A 21,451-nucleotide genomic window follows, 5' to 3' on the forward strand; every position below is an offset into this window, starting at 1 on the left:
GTTAGAAACCATATTCCAAGGTTGCAGAATCTCATGCTTAGTATCAGGATTAGTAATAAAAAAGTGTGTAAATTAAGCCAGGTGTGGTGGCTCATGCCTGTACTACTAGCTACTTGGGAGACTGACAGGGAAGATCATGATTCAAGGTTAGCCTGGGCAAACAGTTCCCAAGACCTAATCTCCAAAACAACCAGAGCAAAATGGACTGCAGGTGATTTGCAAGTGTAAATCCCTGAGTTCAAACTCCAGTCACACCAAAAACCAAAAAAGTGTGTAAATTAGTAAGAGAAGAAGACAAACCCCAGTTTACCCCTTGAATATTCAACCTCTTAAATCTTTGCATGTCACATATTGCTTTGGTGAGTGATTTGGTGTCACAGGTGGACCCTGTTTAGAAATCTGGGCTATTAGAAGTGGGAAGGGAGTTTAGCTAGCTAACAGAAAGTTAAAGCAAGGCAACTGAAGAATTGTTGAGTTTATGTCACCTTAACCATGCACATATAATGAAAATAAGTCCTTTTCAAGTTCTATATAAAGAGTAACTACAAATGTAGTCAGGAAAAATAATTCTTGCTAAAGTTATTTTTTGGGATAGAATGTTCTGAACTTCTCAAGAAAGCAATACTCATAAAATTAAGATACTAAAGTAAATACAATATACAATAATTCTTTGTAATTATATTAATTGCTATGTGATTTTTACTTTTACCAAAATTAAGTTGGACATCAATTAGAAACTAATACCACAAGTGTGTGGTTTCATGTCTAAATATTAAATGAAAATTTTACCTTTTCCCTGGTAAAATGAATTCCTGCAGAGGGTTACCTTTTCACTTTCTCACCACTTCTTTACTTCTAAATAAGGTTCTTTCTCTCAGGTCTGTCAGTGGCCATCAGGGCTTCCTACTCCCACCACAATTCTGTAATGGTATTAGGCCACCCAATGTGGAAACGGAGCTTCATTTATACCTGAGACATTTGGCACAACAGAGGGCTGATGCTCTGTTCTGAGTCCTCCAACACTGATATGGCTCTTTTAGTATTAACAAAGCTCCAAATATAGAAGTATATGTGAAGCAGACTAGTTAGTTACTAGGTCTGAAACAACATTTGGCTTTTTAATCTTTTTCAGTTTGAGCAGATCAGAGCTTTGTTTCTATTGCATGAGAAGAAAAATTTTTTTTAAAGGGCATATGCGGCAGTAGTTTCAGAAAGCTTCATTGCAAATGACTGAGGAATACAGAGTGGTCTCCTGTTGATTTTCTGTGCTTATAGGAAACTTTCCTTATTTTCTATACGTTTATACTTCCAAACTGATCATGACTAGAACAGTAGCAATTTTTTTTTAAATGTTACTCGGGGCCTTGTGCTTGCTGGGCAAGCACTTGATCACTTGAGCCATGGCCCTGGTCACTACAGTAACTTTTTAAAGGACTATTCCTAATACCAATCTAAACCAAGTAAGTACAACTTTCCCAAGAACAAAAATGAGAACTCATATCCGTGAGAATTAAGAAGCAGAAATATTTGCCAGTTTTTTCCTTTTATCATGAAGCTCAGTATGCCATGAAGGTTTCAACGCAAAGATCTTCATATAATCAGGGAAATACTAAAAGAAAAGGCTCGTAGTATATAGTAAATCTTACAATTTAAAAGGTTTTTTAAAAACTTTCAGAAAATTCCCCATGCATTCAGATCAGCCTGGGTGTCACCCAGTTAGCGTGGCAGCACAACCAAAACACATAACTAGAAAATCTTGTTTGCTATTTTCAAAACAGTCACCACTGAAACAAAAACATTACTTCAGATTTTCAAGTTCAGTCAAGTCAGGAACAGCCCATTTTATTTTAATCTACTTTAATTGTAGAAGACCTTTTAACTTTCCACAAGTATGTCCCAGAAAGAGTTTAACAAAATACTTAGCTATTGTCATACCCCTAAGAAACTGCAAAATGAGAGTTACCTAATTTTATAATTATAATGTGTTTAAGAGAAATTTTGGGGAGTTTTTTCAAACTAGAAAAACTGATTATGCTACTACTTTACAGGAAATTGGTATTTTAGTGTCTCAAGAAACTGTTACCAAAGAAACTAAATCTCAGAATAGTTTTATGTATTTCAAGAGGCCTCATTAAAATTTTAAAACAAAATTATTAAATGAATACTCAAGTTCTGGCTATTGGAAAGTTTTGAAACTGCAGCTTTTCTTCTAAAATTAACTAGGCAACTTCCTTTAACAACGTATCACTTGATAAAGCCAAGTATCATTTACTGAACATCTACTCTATGTCAGGCACATGTAGTGAACTTCGAATCAGTTTTCTCTTTTATTCTTAAAATATTCCTTGGGTAGCAAGACAATAAAAATTTTCACTGGCTATCCAATTTATTAATAGCAACATGGCACTTAAAAGCAGAAGTCTTAAAATTAAACTTTTGGATAACTATTAAAACTGATCTTTTAAAAAGGATATTCATTGACAAGAAAACATTCAGGATGAAATACTAAGATAAAAAATTAAGCTCCTAAATTACTGTCCAAAATATATAAGGAAATGCATGTATCTTTATAAATTTCTGAATGGTTACATTGGGTGGTGGGATTATCAGCAATTTTCCTGATTTTATAAAATAAATATACATTTCTAATCAGAAACCTCCCTGAAATTAAGTATTACTCTGAGCTATCTAATTCTGGCTATTGCATATATGAGATTTTAAAATCAAATTTAATATGAAAGAAATACATTACATAGTAGTTGTTAGATAAGTTTCTTTGAAATTTTAATATATATTCTTATAGGCTGATAAATAAAGAAAACTTCATTATGCAAATTCTTCATTTACTGTTCACAACATTTTATAATTCACCTTAAATTTTCATTGCTTTAATTTCAAATATGAAAGACTAAGTAAAGATTCTCTCAAAGGCTATATTACCTTTGTCCTTTACAAATATCCCTTAAGAAATCAAAAGTGGACTTTATAAACCTCAGAAATGCACCAGACCCTAAGCTGGGATCTTTTGTGCAGCTGGTCAATTTTATGCATACAGTAGGCACTCAATAAAAGTTGTTGACTGAATGGGGTTTAGGAATGCATAATGTTCCCTTTCCTTAGTTGAGATGACCTGAGAAGCACTTCCTCAAAATAACCCTCTGGCTCACCATGAGAAGAATGCCGGCACCAGCTGGCAGGGGTATTAATAGCACACCCATTAGGCACTTGTTCAAGGCACACAGATAGTGCAGTGATAGAATCTTTAGAAATATTTGGACAGTTAAGATTATTTGGGATATGAATCAGTTGTGGTTCTTTAAATCTTTAGATATCAAGAAACCAACTTCTGCTTTTGTAAATTCTTAAAAAAAAAAAAAAAAGAGGCAATGGCAAAAACTACTTTCCATTTCAGAAGAAGTCAACATTTGGGGATAAAGAAAGTTTACAACAGCAAAATTCTTTTTATTTTCTTGTAACAAAGATTCTTTTTGAAGGAGTCAAATGTTAAAATAAGAAGATAATGGAATTTTTCCATTAGACTTCAATTTTGAGCATTTTACCTATCATTTCTCACTGATAGAGAAATTTCTTATTTGTGATACTATGTTTTCCCTTGGGAACATTGTACTCAAAAGCAGACATGTACTTAAAAAGCACCAAATATCCTAGTTCAGTCATAGTGGCCTTTGGAAGGATCAGGAAGTATACATAACACTACAACCAATTTTTCAAATCATACCTAAGTTCAAAATACCTGAATCTTAGCCAGGTGCCAGTGGGTCATGCCTGTAATCCTAGCTACTTGGAAGGCTGAGATTGGGAGGATCAAGGTTGGAGGCCAACCTGGGCATATAGTTGGCAATACCTTACCTCCACTTAGGGTAAAAAAAAAAAAAAAAAACCAAAAAAAACTAGAGTGGGATGAACTGGAGGTGTGGCTCCAGTGGTAGAGTGCTTGCTTTGAAATTGCGAGGCCTGAGTTCAAACCCCAGTTCCACCAAACAAACAAACAAAAACCAGAAATGACGACAACAAAAGAAATAGCTGAGTCCTCACCAGGTAGAATTAACCAATGTAGCTACAAATTGGTACTTTCTATTCGTCTATCCTTGATCTAAATTAGGCAGATACTTAGTTTGGCCAGTAAGAGACCTAAGTTCTAGGCACTCTTGTTATTTCCTATGAAGTGTGCTATACCCTACACCACTTTAGACAGCCATAAAGACATTTTCTTCTCTGAGCCATCACTTGAAAGTTTCTACAAAATATCAGAGGTAAGATGGACTTTTTCTTACTTATTTTGTAATGTTTGCAAATGTCTAAGCTAACTTATATAACATAATAAAGAAATAAGCTGCTTTGAATCCTGGAATACTGAGATAAAGAAGCAATTCTAGTAGGTGCCCTGCTGTGAACTTGGTAAAGAGAGTAAGTGTAGTTGCTGACCCTGAAGAGCCTTCTGTCTGGCTGGGGAGATCACATGAGAGATGACAGCTGATGAGGTAAGTGAAATACGTTACAGGGATGTTGGAAAATAGATACTTACAGGAAGAGACAAACCTACTTTTGTTTTGGGTAGTGATGCACATAAGGATGGGGAGATGGGCCCGCTATGGAGGGGCTTGGACCATATCACATTTGATACGGTAGTACATGGAGCAGTGAGATGTTTTTGCAAAGCAGGATGAATTTAGGGAGAGAGGAGTAGGGGAAAAAAATCAGGCAGGTCAACCAGAAAATTAATTACTATAGGTCTAATTTTCTGTTAGTGCATTCCTAAGCGGTCCCTCATCTTAGAACTAGTGGAGCTTCTATAAATATTCTTGGTCTTTACAGAACTTTATAAAACTTTATTTTTTCTTGTTGTTAGAGTCTTGCTATGTAGTTCAGGCTAGTCTCAAACTCATTATCCCCGTCTTAACCTCCTTAGTGCTGGGATTACAGGCATGTGACACCACATTCGTGAATCTAATTCTATGAAAATTCTAACATATACCTCTATTCTATGCTGCAACACTTAAAAAATCACTTAAATACACTTAACAAGCATGATTGCTGTTTTGTTTCGTGAGCAACTTAATATTTATGAAACTCACAATAAAGTAGTTTTACTTTGGTATTCGATTCAGCACATTACAAAGCATACCATGTAATTACATCAGCATGAGTAGATAAGAAAGATATGTATGTATTGATTTTACCTTTGCTTCAGTCGTCTTTTCGCTGTTGTGGGAACATTAGCACCATAGCCATAGGAAAAAAGAACCCTTTCAGCCTCGTCCTCATTTTCAACTGAAAAATATTAAAATGTATAATGTGAAATAGCTTTTTCCCTTAAAAAGCAGGGCAGAAGTGACAATAAAAGAGGTTACTATGGCTGCGGGTGCGGCTAACATGGTGGAGCACCTAGTAAGCAGGAGGCCTGGCGTTCATCCTCTAATACGGTCCAACAAAGGGGTTTATGGGCAATGAATTAGGGATCACAAGAACATGAAAAACAGCCCATTTGCAAGTAGAAGCATATTTCTTTTTTTTAATTTACTTTATTCATATGTGCATACAATGATTGGGTCATTACTCCCCCCTTCTCCCCACCCCCTCCCTCACACCCCCACCCCCTCGAGAAGCATATTTCTTAAAGAATGTCCTTGCTTGGAATTGTTTAATTTTAGAAGGTGTTAAGGGATTATATCATTACATATTTTCTTATAATAAAGCATAAAAACACAGATGTGTTTTCTGAAGGAATCAAAAGATTTTTTATAGGAAATTTATTGTATAAAACATGACAAACAATTACATCAATTTATGAATTCTCTTCTTTTTTTTTTTTGGTAGTACTGGGGTTTGAACTCAGGACTTCACACTTGCTAGGCAGGCGCTCTACCACTTAAGCCATTCCACCAGCCCTGTTATTATTTGTGTGCGTGTGTGTGTGTGTGCGTGTATGTGTCAGGTATTTTTGAGATAGGGTCTTTTTGAACTGATTCCCCAAGCTGACTTTGAACCATGATCCTTCTGATCTCTGCCTAAGTAGCTAGGATTACAGGCATGAGCCACCAGCACCCAGCCATTAATTCTCTTCTTGATAAAAAGAGATTACTTCTTTTTTTGGTGGTACTGGGGTCTGAACTAGGGCTTTGTGCTTGCCAGGCAGGCAAGGTTGAGCCATGCCTTCAGCCTTTTTCTGCTTTCGTTACTTTCTGGATGAGGTCTCACACTTTCCCCAGGCTGGCCTTGAACCATGATCCTCCTACTTATGTGCTCCATGTCTCTGGAATTACAGAAGTGCTCCACCATGCCCAGCTTTTTGGCAACATGGGGTCTTGCTAATGTTTTGCCTGGGCTAGCTTCAAACTGTCATCCTCCCAATTTTTGCCTCCTAAGTAGCTGGGATTACAGATTTGAGCCACTACACCTGACCAGAAATTACTTTTTGATTAGGAAACATACACATTTTATCAGAAAAACAGCTTACATTTTAAATTGTGATAATGAAATTATGTATGTAAATAGTCTACTCTGAAGAAATTGTACAGTCCTATGCATGTATGAAAGGCCTTAATTTTGTAACTGCAAAAAAAAAAATTCATGCCTAGCAAGCGTGAGCCCCTGAGTTCAAACCCCAGTGCTGGAAAAAAAAATCAGAAAAAAGAATTTATTTCTAAAGTCCGCTATTGTTAAAAAAATTCCCCTAAAGGGAAATTTAACTAACAGATTATTGTCTTATGAGTAAAAAGCTTAAAGGTAATGATATTGTATTGCAAACTGGGATTAAAACAATTATATCAAAGGTCATAAAAAGTAAAGTTTTACCAGTTTGAATTAAAGCAATGACCTAAAAATTATGTTTATAACATTATTTCTCAGCAACCCTTATTAAATGTTAAGAAAGAGAAACCTACTTTTGGAAGTATTTTAGATTTAAAACAAAGTCAAATACTGTATGTAGTACGTGAAGCTTGACAATTTGCACAATTATCAATGTATTATGCACATATTGCTGATTGGTCCTTGTGTAGTAAAGAATATAAAATATTTGTAACTGTTTCCTCTAATTTTGTCCCCATGTTTCATGGTGAAGCAGGATCAGCTTTCAGAGGGAAGATCGGTAGTTGGCAGGGACATGTAAAACAGATGAACTATGTCACCACCAATACCTTTATCATCCTTCTGATAACTCCAGGTCCAAAAGGACCTCCAATCCAACTCTACCAGAGCTAGAGCTTGCATCCAGGTAGCTATCTGATTCTTGCTCTGAATTCAAAGTGGAGAGAGTAAATTTAGTTAGCATCAGTTAGATACTGATGAACATGCTAAATCATAGCTTAATAGTTAATGATTTATATCTCATAGGATAACCATTCTAGTAGGGACTTAATTATAGAAACAATGTACTGTGCACCATGGGAAATGCTACTAAAGAGCTCTGAACAGTGTGTCTTAGAAGCAGAGCACAGAGCAATCATACATGAGTGCTACTATGGGGAGACTGACATTCTGAGAGAATTGCATGGGGGGAGCTGCATTTGCAAAGGCATGATCTTGTGAAACATGAAGTTTTAGTCGTTCTGAAAAAGTGGGTACAGAGCAGTGGTAGAAGGAAAGAAAGTGTTCTAACAGTGGAAAGAAACAAACATACATTAATGTAAGAAGGCATTGATGGATATTTGTTGTTGATGCTGATATTCAGAAAAAATTCCAATGATAGGGAAAAGGATGGTTTAGATTGGTCACACAGAGAATTCCTAACAATATGTGATAATATTCCATTTGAAAAACAGTCACTTACAGCAATGGAGAAAAGAACCTGGATTCTAGGTGAGTAGGTGTGAGGGTGAGATGCACTCTAAAAAGGACAAAGGCAGAATTCAAGGTTGACAAAAGCTAGTTTTGAGTGACCAGCTAAAAATCTTATGAAAAAAATCAAGAATACAGGCAAATTAGTAAGTTTCAGGTAGAGAAGAGGAAATGTAAATGGTAAATTACCAGTGCCTGCAGGAGCTCCACACAAGCGTGTACAATCGTATTTTATAAACAGCAAAGACAGTTGCAGAGAAGGATAAGGAAGTAGGTGGTGAGAACTGACGAGTAAGAGAAAAGACCCTGGGGAACTATAATGGAGAGTTAAGCAGTGGTAGAATTAGGGAGAAGAAGGGACAAACAAGAGTGATGGAGAAGAAATAAAAAAGGCAGGTGGCTCAAGAAACAAGAGAAATTTGAGAAATGTGGTGAATGCCTAGTGAAGTTATACATAGGATGAGGATGGGTGACAGGTCCTTGAATTTGACAATCAGAAATCCAGTTATTTTTCTAAAAGCTGAATTTATTTAGCTTGCAGGCAATACTTACACCCTTTTTTTTTTTTTTTTGAGAGAGGGTCTGGCCTTGAGCTTGCTATCCTCCTGCATGGTATCCCAAATTACTTGCACTTTTTTTCTTTTTTTAACAGTGTCAAAAGCTCTTTGAAAGCTAAAACTCCTCAAACATTCAAATAATAAACTTATTTGACTATACAAAGCAATTCAGTTGTGAACAGTGTACTATAACTTTATGGTTACATGTTAACAGATGAAGCCTAACCATCATTGTCTATGAAATTAGATGATTTAGATGGCAAACATTTGAAAATTATACACATTTTAGTACTAAAAAAGAATATGCTTATATCTTTGAATTTTTGGTTAATTAGCAAGTATTCATTAAAGTAGGATAAGATATTCTAATTTCCAATGTAAATTGAGAGAGAAGAACCTAGTTGCTGATCTTCTAGGACAAGTAAAATATTTTATTCTGAGGAGATTTTATGACAATTTAGGTAACATCACAGCAAAAGTTAATTTCCACATTTTTCTAAAGATTTTAGGAATGTATTTAGATCTATGGAAACACTGAAAGAGTTATACAATGTACACCCATGGCATATGGATAGTTACACATTTGTATTCATTTGCTTATGATACAGCCATCTACCCATATAACTGAGAGTCTATCCTATTTTTTGAAGTATTTCAAAGTAAATTGCCAGTACCTGCACACTGTACCACTCAATAAGTCAATATGCAACTCATCAGTTACAGTTGAGCATTTAGTTAACAGTTTTTTTTTAAATTTACATATGGCAAAAGGTATAAGTCTTAAGTATTATTCAATGGTTTTGAAATGTACAAGTGTTGAATTATATATACATGCTATAAAAATCCAATCAAGATGCACAGAACATTAAAAAAGCCTGGAAGTTCCCATATGTCTATTTTCCCAGTTAATTCTTGGTGACAGCCATCCACAGACACTGTGGATGAGTTCACTATGGTGAATTTTTTCACCATAGGCTAATTTTACCTTTTCTGTAATTTTATATGAATCTAATCATATAGTATGATCTCATTTGAAGAGCTGTAATGTAATCATACCTGCCAAGTGTCTTCTGCCATCTAATGTAATATAGTCATAGATTCTAGACATTAGACATCTTTGGGAAAACAGTTTTCAGTCTACCACAATAATACTATTTCTTTGTCTAATAGATGTTTTGGAGATATTTTCAATAAGGAGTTTTTGTATTTTGGGTACCTTCCTTTGTTGGATATAAAATATTTATTACTTTCTTGGAGACTGTGGCTTGGGTACTCATTTCCTAATCATGTCTTTTGAAGTTTTTAATTTTGATGTTTATTCTACCACTTTTTCTTTTATGGTAATTGCTTTTAGACCCGTGCGAAAAATCTTAATCTAGCCCAACCTGCAAAGATACCTGTGTTTTCTATGAAAAGTTTAAACTTTTACTTATTACATTTAGGTCTCATTTCAAATTAATACTGGTGCACTAAGGTCCATTTGTGTAAGATGTTCAAATTTTTTTAGCACAGTTAATTAATTAATTAACTTACTGTGGCAGTGGGGATCAAACACAGACAAGTGCTTTTCCACTTGAGCCACACCACCAGATTGTATTTTGTTTTTGAGACAGGCTCTTCTCACCTTTGTCAGAGCTGGTCTTGAACTCATGATCCCTCTGCCTCTGCCTCTTGAGTAGCTGGGATTGCAGGAGTGGACCACCATGCCTGGCTCAGCACCATTTACTGAATAAACTTTCCTTTCTCTAGTTGCTGGCTTTGTTGCCTTTGTTAAAAATCAAGTGCTCATTTGCATACGGTCCTATTTCTGAGTTCTGCAGTCTGTCTCATTGTTGATTTATGCCAGTACTATACACTAGCTTTACATGGTAGCTTTATATTAAGTATCAAAGTTAGGGAGAGTAAGTCTTCCAACTTTGTCCTTTTTACAAGTTCGCCTTGGCTATTTCAGGTTGTTTGTATTTCCATATAAATGAAATACCAAAGAGCCTGCTGGTATTATGATTAAGACAAAATCAAGTTTAAAAAATTCATGATATATATCTTGATTTTGGGGGCAGTTAATTTCTTCTAGTAATATTTTGCAAGGTTTTTTTTTTTGGTTAAATTTATTCCTAAGTATTTTATGTTTTATGGTACTATTGTAAATGAAACTGCTTTTTATATTTATTTTTCTGATTGCTTCTTCTCGTATATTTTTGTGTAATAACCTTATATTTTGCTAAATTTACAAGTCAGTTGTAGTGGTTGTTTTGTAATCTGAAAATGCAGTCTTTTTCTTTCTGATCTTTATATACTTTTTTGTCTTTCTCTCTTTCTTTTTTTTTTAGATAGGATCTTACTACAATGCCAGGCTGCTATAAAACTTGTGATCCTCCTGCCTTAGCCTCCGGAGTAGCTGGGTTACAGGCAGGCACCATAGCCTGGCTTTCTATCCTCTTTTTTTTTTCAGTACTGGGGAACTGAACCCAGGATCTGGCACATGCTTGGCAAGTGCTCTACCACCGAGCTGCTTTTTTGCCTTATTTCACTGGTTAGGAACTCAAATGCAGTGTTTAACATGTCATGAAAATAGAAATCTTGTCTTGTTCTTGCCTTTAATGGAGAAAACATTTAACATTTCATGAATTATGGTGTTAGCTGTAGGTTCTTGCTGCCCTTTTTCAGACTGAGGAAGTTCCATTCTGTTACTAATTTGCTTAAACAGAAGGACATATGCAAAGCTATGGTGTTACAGAAGAGTACAGAACTTTCAAAATAATAGTATGACATGAAGGGGAATGGCAAAACATGAACATGTCTAATCATAAAAAGTCACACTAAGGAATCTGACTTTTATTAATTAATTAATTAATTAATTAATTAATTAATTATTTGAGACAGGGTCTTGCTACGTAGCCCAGGCTGCTTTGAACTTGTCATCTTCCTGCTCAACCTTCCAGTTCTGGGATTACAGGTGTTAACTATCATGCCTGGTATTTTATGGTGTTCTAATAAAGACAACAGAGGCACTGAAGCAGGTATATGATATGATTATATCTATACTTTATAAAGATTGCTTTGATTCCAGTGGAGGAACTAAAGATAAATTTGGAATCTATTCATTGATCAGATATTGACCATAGAAACAGAAAGGAACACAATGTTAGGAATGAAATAAAATTTTTCCTTTTCAGAATATAATCCTTACATGAACTGTGCCCCAAATAATAAGGAACTTTTCCTAGATTCGAATTCAGCTTCAAGTGAAGATTAAAGCTACTTTTATAAGAGTACCAGTTTTTTTTTCCTTTTTTTAATTTTATCATTTTTACATTTACTCACATGTGTATACATTGTTTGGGCGGCCTCCCCCCACCCCCTTTCTGGGCAGAACCTGTTCCACCCTCTTGTTCTCTGATTTTGTTGAAGAGAAAACTAAGAGATAAAAAGAAAGACAGAGTTTTTGCTAGTTTGAGATAAAGACAGCTATACAGAGATTCCTGGCACTGCTTCCATACACATGTGTATTGCAACCCACACTGGTTCATCTCTATCAGACCTCTGCACTACTTCCTTGTCCCCTTTCCATAGTGGCCTCTGCCAGTTTAAGATTACTATATTCGCTCCTCTACAGTAAGCACATCAACCACATTCAAGTTTTAGGTTTCCTTCCCTTTCCCTATTTTTCCTGTGCACATTCTCTCCTTAGTGTATGACCCATGTCCAATAATACTACTGCATTTGTTTTAGATCTATAATCTGCACATGAGGGAGAACATGTGATTTTTGGCCTTCTGAGCCTGACTAACTTTGCTTAAGGTGATGTTCTCCAGTTCCATCCATTTACTTGCAAATGGCAAAATTTCATTCTTCTCTGTGGCTGAATAAAAATTCCACTGTGTATAAATACCATATTTTCTTAATCTATTTATTGGTAGTGGGGCATCTTGACTGTTTCCATACCTTGGCTATTGTGAATAATGCTGCAATAAACATGGGTGTGCAGGTGCTATTGTAATAACCTGAGTCGCATTCTTTTGGGTACATTCCTAGGAGGTATTGCTGGATCATATGGTATAAGAGTGCCAGTTATTTCTGACTTTTGAAAACCAATAATGTACTGTCAAATGTACATTCTGTCAAATGTAAATGTCACATCCAACAGTGAAGTGTTAATTTAAAATATCCCTTAAAATGAGGGACAAGTCAGGTAGGCAGAGTAAGAGGGTGGAAATTAAAAAAAAGACACAGAAATTAAAAATAAAAAATTGTAACACAGTACATCCAATGGATTACCATTTGTCCTTCAAGACACATTCAAGTATCATCTCCTCTCTTAGATACTATTCACCTCCATGGTATATTAATTCATGATCCCTTCTGTATTTCTACCAAGTCCTACATATCACCTGCTTCCTGTGCTTGTCAAGATAGTTTGTTTGTCAAAGTTTTTGCATGAACTCTGTATCTCCAGTTACTGGAGACAGAAATATTGAATAATTGTTGTATGGGTAAACTAAATACACAGATAAAATCTATCATATTTAACCTCTTTTTTATTACAATTATTGAAAATTCATATGAAAAACCCAGAATATTGCTTAAAAATATTCATCAACTGTATTTGAAGGATGTATATACCAAAGTTGTTTTAAAATGATGCTATGTTTCTTCCATTGCCAAAAGAGTCTGTGTTTGTGGCAGGGGATGGGAGGTAGATGGTAAAGGGAAGGGACACCAATGAGGGTGAATAGGAGGGAAAGACATACTTACTTTCTGCAGTTTGCATTATTATTTCATCGAGCTCTTTTTCCAACTTCTCATAAATGTCTAGCCTTGCCTGATGTTCAGAGTTCTGTGCTTGAAGTTCAGTAATGCGTTTTTCAGAAGAGGCTTGGAGACTGTAAAATTCTTTAGTTAAAACCTAATAGTAGAAGAAAAGAAATACAAAGTTCACAAAACTAAGACTCACATAGGTTCTCAATTAAGAAAAAACATGATACAAAAAATATTTAAACAGTAAGAAAAAGCAGCTCAATTGAAATGACTAAGTAATAAAATACATTTATTTCTAAGGTAAATAAGTCAATTCTTTTAACTGAAAATTATGAAGTACTTTATCCTTATCACATAAGGTGAATAAAAAAATGAATTTAAAATTTACCAATAGTTAAAGAAATAAGATTAGCAATTAACTTGTGAGAATTAAAAAACTGCACCAATGTCACGCTTACCTGTAGGTCATTAATCTGGCAATCACAGCTGGTGGAGAAATGCTTACAGAACTGCATGTAAAAAGGATAGACTTACTGAGTCCTTCAGTTTTTCATCAGAGCTTATTTAATCTACCCTTTCCATGGCTTTAACATTTTGTGCTTTGGTTTCCTGAACAGTAAATTCAAAGCAGCAAATCAAAAGGTAAATGTGAAGTATTGCTTGGGGCAGCATCAGAGAATGTCTTTGTAAAAAAAGAGGATTTTTTTTAAAAGTACAAAAAAAAAAGACATAAAAGGCATAGAAATTGAAGACATTTTGTATAATAGCAAAAAAATTTTCACTCTTCAATGGTAACTCATTGATGGAATCTTTCAGTAATAAGTACTGTCTTAATGTTTAAAGAAACTTCCAATTATCAAGAAAGGTTACTTACTAGTACTGACTAAATTATGAAGAGTTATTATACTGGCTTCCTAACACAGCGTAAGTAATATATTATTTCCTAAGAGGCAACAGAATCTTACGATTAAGAATATAGTTTGGAGCCAGAAAGATTTGGATATTTAATATAGCTTTGATACTCGTAGCTATGATCTTTCAACACCTGCATTGAGACACTGTTGGAAAGCATAAGTGAGGTGATAAATTTCCATACTTAGAGAGTGCCGAGGCCATAGTGAGTGTTGAAAACATGCTGTTACTACCACAAGAGATACAATTATGACAACTTTGTATTAGTTTGTAGAAAAAGAGCTCCACTGATTTAATTATTCTGAATTCTCTATAAATTCTCTATAATTAAACTCTTCTGAAGACAACTTATTTTCTCTAATGACAAAAAGTTCACCTTAACAACTGTTTATAATTTTGTGATTTTTGTGATGTGGAAGGAGAAGATCCAGAAGATAAAGAAGATCTATTTATAACTCTTAATAAGAAGAAATTATAATTTAGTTTTCCTTAACTTGCTCCATGTCATATCCTTTGATTTTTGTCCCAAAAGTAAACAAAATATCATCCTTCACCCTCAAAATATACTCAGTTGAAGGGTGTAGAGGAATAACATGGGAATAATATTTTTAGGGTGAATTCTAAGAACTTCGTAAGTCATTATTAAAAAAATCTGCTTAGTGGGACAATCTGGACTTTATGAATTTATTATATTGGAGAATAATTTCTAAAGAATCTGGTAGCTGATGACACTGATTCTGCTGTCAAAAAAGGATCAGTAAAGGCAGTGTTAAAAATGACTATTCCCAAGCCTAGCTGATCTTTTTTCATTTGTACCCTACCCCCCAACAAAGAGAAATTGCACAAAGATATCTAAAGAGATAAAGAATTAAAATATTGAAGATGGGATACTTCATAAAGCATTATTTAAAGAAGAGATTTAAGAAGTATTAAATTGAGGGATTCAATTTAAAATCTTTTGATTACCGTAGTAAATATTTTATTATATTATTTGAATACTGTAGTGGTTAAAACTGTGGGGTTTGAAGTCAGATTGGTCAGGAGTGAGTTCTAACTACAGAAGTTCAGTTACTAGTTGTTTGACCTGCAATAGTTTGATTTCTCTGTGAGTGAAAAAAAAAAGTAGAAATAGAACATAAAATTAACCCATGGCCTATTTATCAATCACAACTATTATTACCTTTTTGGCATATTTCTTCAAAATCTTCCTTCCAAGCTTTTAAAAATATAACGTATGTAGTTGTGTAAAGGGCTGTTGTCATCTAATATGGTGATAAGTGCATTTTACATATTATGTGGTCTTAAGATATCAATTGGATACTATTCCACATGCACACAAGTAATGTAACCATTCTCCAATGAGATTTTTCATTTTCAGTTCTTCACTATTGCAGATAATATTGCAATGAGTATCTGTGTATGAAGCTTTTTACATATTTAAGATATATCCTTAACACCGTTAAATAGTTTTTTAAAACAATTCACTAATTTAGAATGTACAGATCTTTTAAGGTCTTTTTAAGAGGACAGATGAATGAAAATGGCTAAGAAAGAATATTTTGATATTTGGATATGTGTGTGTGTACAACACACATACTTCCAGATTACACACAAAATGTCATATTTTATGATATTTATTCTTATAATGTAATTTCCTTACATTGTAGCTTTTGGGAAATGCTTTAATATCTGATTTATTTTCGATTAGGATAGGCTTTTAATTGATACATTTTCAGTTTCTTTGCCTCTCAGCTTTTGTTTAATGACCTCTTAGTATATATTTTCATAACTAAAAGAAACTGTCATATACAGAAAGGAAAATTGGAAGTGTAAAATGCTTGAGCTTAAATGGCACATTATTTATTTAGGGCTTTACACTTACAAAGCAGGTGCTCTACTGCTTGAGCCACACTTCCAGTCCTAAATGGCATACTATTTATAAGTGAAAAAAACCTCACTGATTTTTTATATCTAACAGATATTTGTCTTTTGGAGAAGGCTATTTGCATTTTTCTAGCATTTCTCAACTTTACCAAAACCAAAATTCTAGAGGCATCAAAGAATATCTTAAGAATCTAATAAATACGAAGAATATATGGGATCTTTATTTGTGTCAAGCAGACTCTGTATAATGACATTATGAATCAGCTGTTCTTGTTATTTCCATTTGGCAGATGCAGCAGCTGAGGCTCAAACAAAATGAGCAATTACCCAGAAAGCAGTGACTAACTGGGATTCATCTCTTAGCTCTGTTGATTCGAAAGCTCTCAGGTGAAACCACTACCCAACTGCAATAAGAAATTCTATCGGAGCCGAAAACAGTTTCTATTTTTCTGTGGTGATAAAATTAAAGGGAAAATTATTTTAGAAACTAACCAATGCCCAATACTGATGATGTTTGTATAGTGCATGCACTTCAATACCATAGCAACTAGCCATTTGTGGCTATATTAAATTTAGATTTAATTTAATTAAGGTTAGCTAAAATGAGACATTTGGTTTGCAATTGTATTGGCCACATTTCAATGCTAAACAGTCACACATGGCCAGAGGCTCAGACTGAACAGGATTGTGCAGATGTGGAAGGTTTCCATCATTACAGAAGGGTCTGCTCGAAGCCCTGTTCAAAACTTGGTGTCTGGCATAATGAGGCTCAGTACAAGGCTTATGAGGACTGTTGGAAAGTACTGCATACTACAAACATTAACAGCCTTGGGCTAGTATGTGCGGTATAGCTCAGTAATGACAATGCTGTGACGTACAGCATTACTATAAACGTTTATAAGCATCTCTTAGTCCTTCCTTAGGTACAATTCTTTTAATCAGTTTTTTAAGGCATTTAACACAGATTATCACATTGTCCTCTAGAGGGCTGTTTTATTGTCTAACTGCATAAGATGTCTCAATCAAGGATAGTCTTGTCATTACATTAAAAACAACATACAGACCTGAATAAAGGTTTAAAAAGTTCAAATTTATTTTTCAGTTATCAGTGAGAATATACATTTTTAACTATTTATTAGCAATTTGTATTTAGTTTAGAAATGGTCCATTCCTTTTTCCACTTATCTAGAAGAGGAAGATATGTCTTTTTTATTTTTAATTAAAAAATATTTTTTTGAGACAGGGTCTCTCTAGATAGTTTATGCTGACCTCAAACTCATAATCCTCCTGCCTTGACCTCCCAAGTGCTGAGACTACATCTGTGTACCACTATGCCCAGCTTTTAAGACATGTCCTCTTGATAAATGATCTTTAAAATTAAGGACACAGGCCGCTTTTCATACAGACATTACACAAATACTACTTTTCAGTTCCCATTTCACCGTTAATATTATTCAAACTTTTTTTAGCATACAGGTTTTATTATTCTTATACTTTCCCTTGATTTAATCAATACATTAACAAATTAATTTCAAACCAAAATAAGAAAAATTCATCTGTATTTACTTCTAATAGTTCTATAATTCATCTTAGTAATTTATGTGACTTTTATTATGGTATATGGTGAGAAGCATGGATCCAATTATTTTCTCTAAACACTCAAATGGCTTTCACTATACCACTTATTGTCCAATCACTGAGATAACCTTTACTATAAAAACATTTTCTCTTAATCTCTCTCTTTCTCTTTTTTTTTTTTTTTGGAGGTACTAGGATTTTGAATTCAGGGCCTGAACTTGCTAGGCAAGCATTCTACTACTTGAGCCATGCTCCAGTCCCAGATTCTTAAATTTATGTAAGTATGTTCTTGGATTTTGTATTTGATATCATGAATAGACTTGCTTGTGTTTTAATTACTCCTACCTCAGAATGCATTTTAAAATGTGATATATATTTCCTCTCATTATGTCTTTTGAAAAATATTCTTTAAAAATATTGACTAGGTCATTTTTGTTCTCTCTCTAGAGATGATGTGCTTTCAGTCTATTGGAAAGGTACTGTTTTCCTAATTAACTTTACTGTCACTTTCATAAAAAAAAAAAAATTGACTAGCCTTCATTTTTCCTTCCAGTTGTTCCAAAGAATTAATTTGTTGAGTTAAAAAAAAAAAAAGGCTACAAGGATTCTATTAGAAATGAACATATAATATTACTTTATGAAAACTGGAAAATATATAATATTGAATATTCCCTTTCAGAATAATGGTGTTTATTCTTACATACATCATTGTGGTGCTACATTTTTCTTGGTATAGATTGTACTGTTTTTAGTAAAAGTATTGCAAGAAAATGTGTTTTTGGTTCCTACTCTCAATGAGATCTTTCCCAATTGCTATTTTCTAACAATTCCAGTCCTTTTTGGTATAAGTTGTTCTGAAATCCGTATTTTCTTATTATTTTTTTTTTTTTGGTGAGGATAATGTGAAGTCCTCCAGGAGAAAGAAAGCTGTACATAAACTTACAAACTTTGCACTTTGAGAACTCACATGTTATGCTAATGTCAAAAGAAAATTACATGTAAGTACCTCTAATTTTTTCTGGTATTTTTCACATTCCAGCTGACACTGTGTGAGATTTCTTGCAGTTTCCTCTTGCAGAAGTTGAACCCGCTCACTTTCAAAAGACTTTAATTTACTTTGATGGAGAAATTCTGCTACTTTGCTTTCGGTACTAAGTTGTAATTCTCTGTATCTGAAAGAAGTACAATGGTAATGAGTCTCTAAAGGAAGCAGTCTTAATGATTTATATAAACTTTACTTCTACTTTGGCCATACCCTTGTATTATACAATTAATAATTTATATTTATTTAGCAAAGCTTTTGTAAATAACTTAGGCATATGTATGGCAATACATCCAGAAGAGAATATAACATACCAATTAACTTCCTCATTCCAACTTTCTATTAAAAAATAATTACTGCCTATATGTTATTATTTTATAAGACACTTAAGATAAAAAACTGAGCAAGTTTCAATTGTACTGCTTAAAATGATCAAACTCCTGTACTTTTCACAGGCCTTCTTAAATCTACAGCATCAGCTGGTGGAGTGGTTCAAGCGCTAAGAATGCCTGCCTAGCAGGCATAAGGCTCTGAGTTCAAATCCCAGTGCTGCCAAAAAAAAAGTGTAACTTGTTTTATTCATGGTATCTCACTTAATCCTTACAATAGCCCTATTAGATGAGGAACCAGAGGCTTAGAGATACTAAATAATTTAACAAGAACAAGATGCTAGCAAATTTCAGGTTGGGGCTCAAATCCAGTTTTATATTTGACTGTACAACAATGTCCTTTCATTATTATATGAAATTCTTTTTGTTTTTTTCATTTTTTGCTTGTTTTTGTTTATTTTGGTGGTACTGGGGTTTGAACTTAGGGCTTTGTGCTTGCTAGACAGGCACTCTACAACTTAAGCCACACCTCCAGCTCTTTTTACTCTGGTTATTTTGGAGATAGGGTGCCACTTTTTCCCCAGGCTGGTCTGGACCACAATTTTTCTATTTTATACCTCCTGCCCTAGTTGGGATGACAGGGGCATGCCATCATGCCCAGCTTTTTTTTCTGATGCAGGGTCTGGTAAACTTTGTTTGTCAGTGCTGGCCTGTAACTAAATCCTCTGTATCTCAGCCTCCCAAGTACCTAGGATTGCAGGTGTGAGCCACTGGTACACAGCTTATGGTTTTTCTTGAGATAGGGTCTTGCCATGTAGGTCAGGCTGGACTCAAATTTGCAATCCTCCTGCCATAGCATCCGAAATGCTGGGATTATAGGCATGCCTACCACATCTACCTTACATATATGAATCTCTTAATTGACATTGGTTAGGTAAAATAAACTTAGAATTTTTTAGTAATTCTAAAAAATTTATAAAAATTATTTAGTAGTAATTTTATTCTTGTAAGTGATGATAACATTCAAAGTATAGTCAGAACACAGCATTACATATCTGCTAAAGGTTACTTCACTCTTGCCATTGTTATCTACGGTAAAAGCACTTCCCGTTCAGAGTGGAGAAGTTCTATACAATGAATATTACATATTACTTAACAGATGGTAAGATTTAAGGAGAATGGTTAACTTTGGGGCTTAACTTCTTTGGAAAGTTCTAGCATTATACAAAGTTCTTATAATTTCATTAAAGTACATGGGATAAGTATTTAAGACATAATTCATATGCCAACAAGTTCACCATTTTAAAGAGGACAATTCAGGAATTTTAAATACATTCACATAGTTGTGCATCACTGCTATCTAATTTACAACATTTTTATCATCCTAAAAACACCTTACGTTCACAAGTAGGGCTCCAGGCTTGGCTACTGCTAATCTACTTTCAGTCTCTGTGAACTTGCTTAGTCTGAACATTTCATACAGATGGAATCATATATGTGACCTTTTGATGTTTTCAAGGTTTATTCACATGGTAGCATAAACCAATGCTTCATTACTTTTTATGTCTGAATAATATGCCATTGTATGGTACCCCATTATTTTTCTACCAGTTCATCAGTTGATGGACATTTGAGTTGTCTCTACTTTTTGGTTATCATGAATAATGCAACTAGGAACATTTGTGTGCAAGTCTTGTACCAGCATGCTTTCATGTCTCTTGGTTATATTCCCAGGAATAGAGGTGTAATGTCATGCAGGCACTATTAACTTTTTGAACTGCCAAATTGTTCTCCAATGTGGTGGCACCATTTTACATTCCCACCAGCAATAACCAGGGTACCAGTTTCTCTACATTGTTTTTCTTCCTATTCTTACCAACATTAATTACTGTCTGCCTTTTTGATCACAACCATCCCAATGGCTGGTCAAAAGTAATGAAAATTATGTTCACAAAAATTTTATTCATCATATTTGAAATGAATTTAAAATGAAAATATATCTGTACTCCTTGTGACAATTGTTTTATTAATATAAATAAATAAAACATGCAAATCAATACCATCTCTGCATGCTAAACTAAGAGATACACATAGACCACATTACTAAAATACTTTGGATAAGTCATTTAAAATGTGACACTAACCTTTAAGGTAATTTGTTTTGGAGATATTAAGCAGCAATTTTTGCTTTTATGGATTCACCACATTGTGGGTGCTTCTGAGGTTAATGCCCACTCCAAACAGTGATTAAAGACTTAGCTTGCAGCACAACCTGTTCTTGCTTACTACATGGCACCGGAAAGCTAGTTTTAGCATTAATATTTTTTCCTCTATGTTGAAACACTAATAACAACAGAAATAAGACAATATTTAGATATTTAGAATATAGACAATTTAACAAAAGTAAACAATTAACTATCTAGGAGATCACAATTATTATCTCCTAGAAATTTGAGTCCATTAAGTCTAATAAATTGAATCTTCTATAAAACCAAATGGCAATTCTAAAGGATTAACCTATTCTTAGGTAGTTTAAACAGTGAAATAATCTGCCTTAAATCATTATGACTTTGTAATAATTTTAATTATTT

At 34.1% G+C, this 21,451-nt stretch overlaps 1 protein-coding gene across 8 annotated transcripts in view; it reads right to left on the reverse strand.

Annotated features, from left to right (window-relative positions):
• Nucleotides 1-21,451, reverse strand: part of Pibf1 (progesterone immunomodulatory binding factor 1) — a 183,142-nt gene that overhangs the window by 67,032 nt on the left and 94,659 nt on the right. For all 8 annotated transcript variants that reach the window (XR_012436203.1, XR_012436199.1, XR_012436202.1 and 5 more), the window contains exons 11-13: nucleotides 18,496-18,661; nucleotides 13,113-13,263; nucleotides 5,202-5,292 (exon numbers count right to left, since the gene is read on the reverse strand). Coding sequence is in view for 3 of the 8 variants with exons in the window: in XM_074043235.1 (XP_073899336.1) it covers nucleotides 5,202-5,292; nucleotides 13,113-13,263; nucleotides 18,496-18,661 (408 nt within the window). In the remaining 5 variants the exon portion in view is untranslated. The remainder of the gene's footprint in view (nucleotides 1-5,201; nucleotides 5,293-13,112; nucleotides 13,264-18,495; nucleotides 18,662-21,451) is intronic.

Source organism: Castor canadensis, chromosome 10 (genome assembly GCF_047511655.1).
Source record: "Castor canadensis chromosome 10, mCasCan1.hap1v2, whole genome shotgun sequence".
Classification (NCBI taxonomy): Eukaryota; Metazoa; Chordata; class Mammalia; order Rodentia; family Castoridae; genus Castor; species Castor canadensis.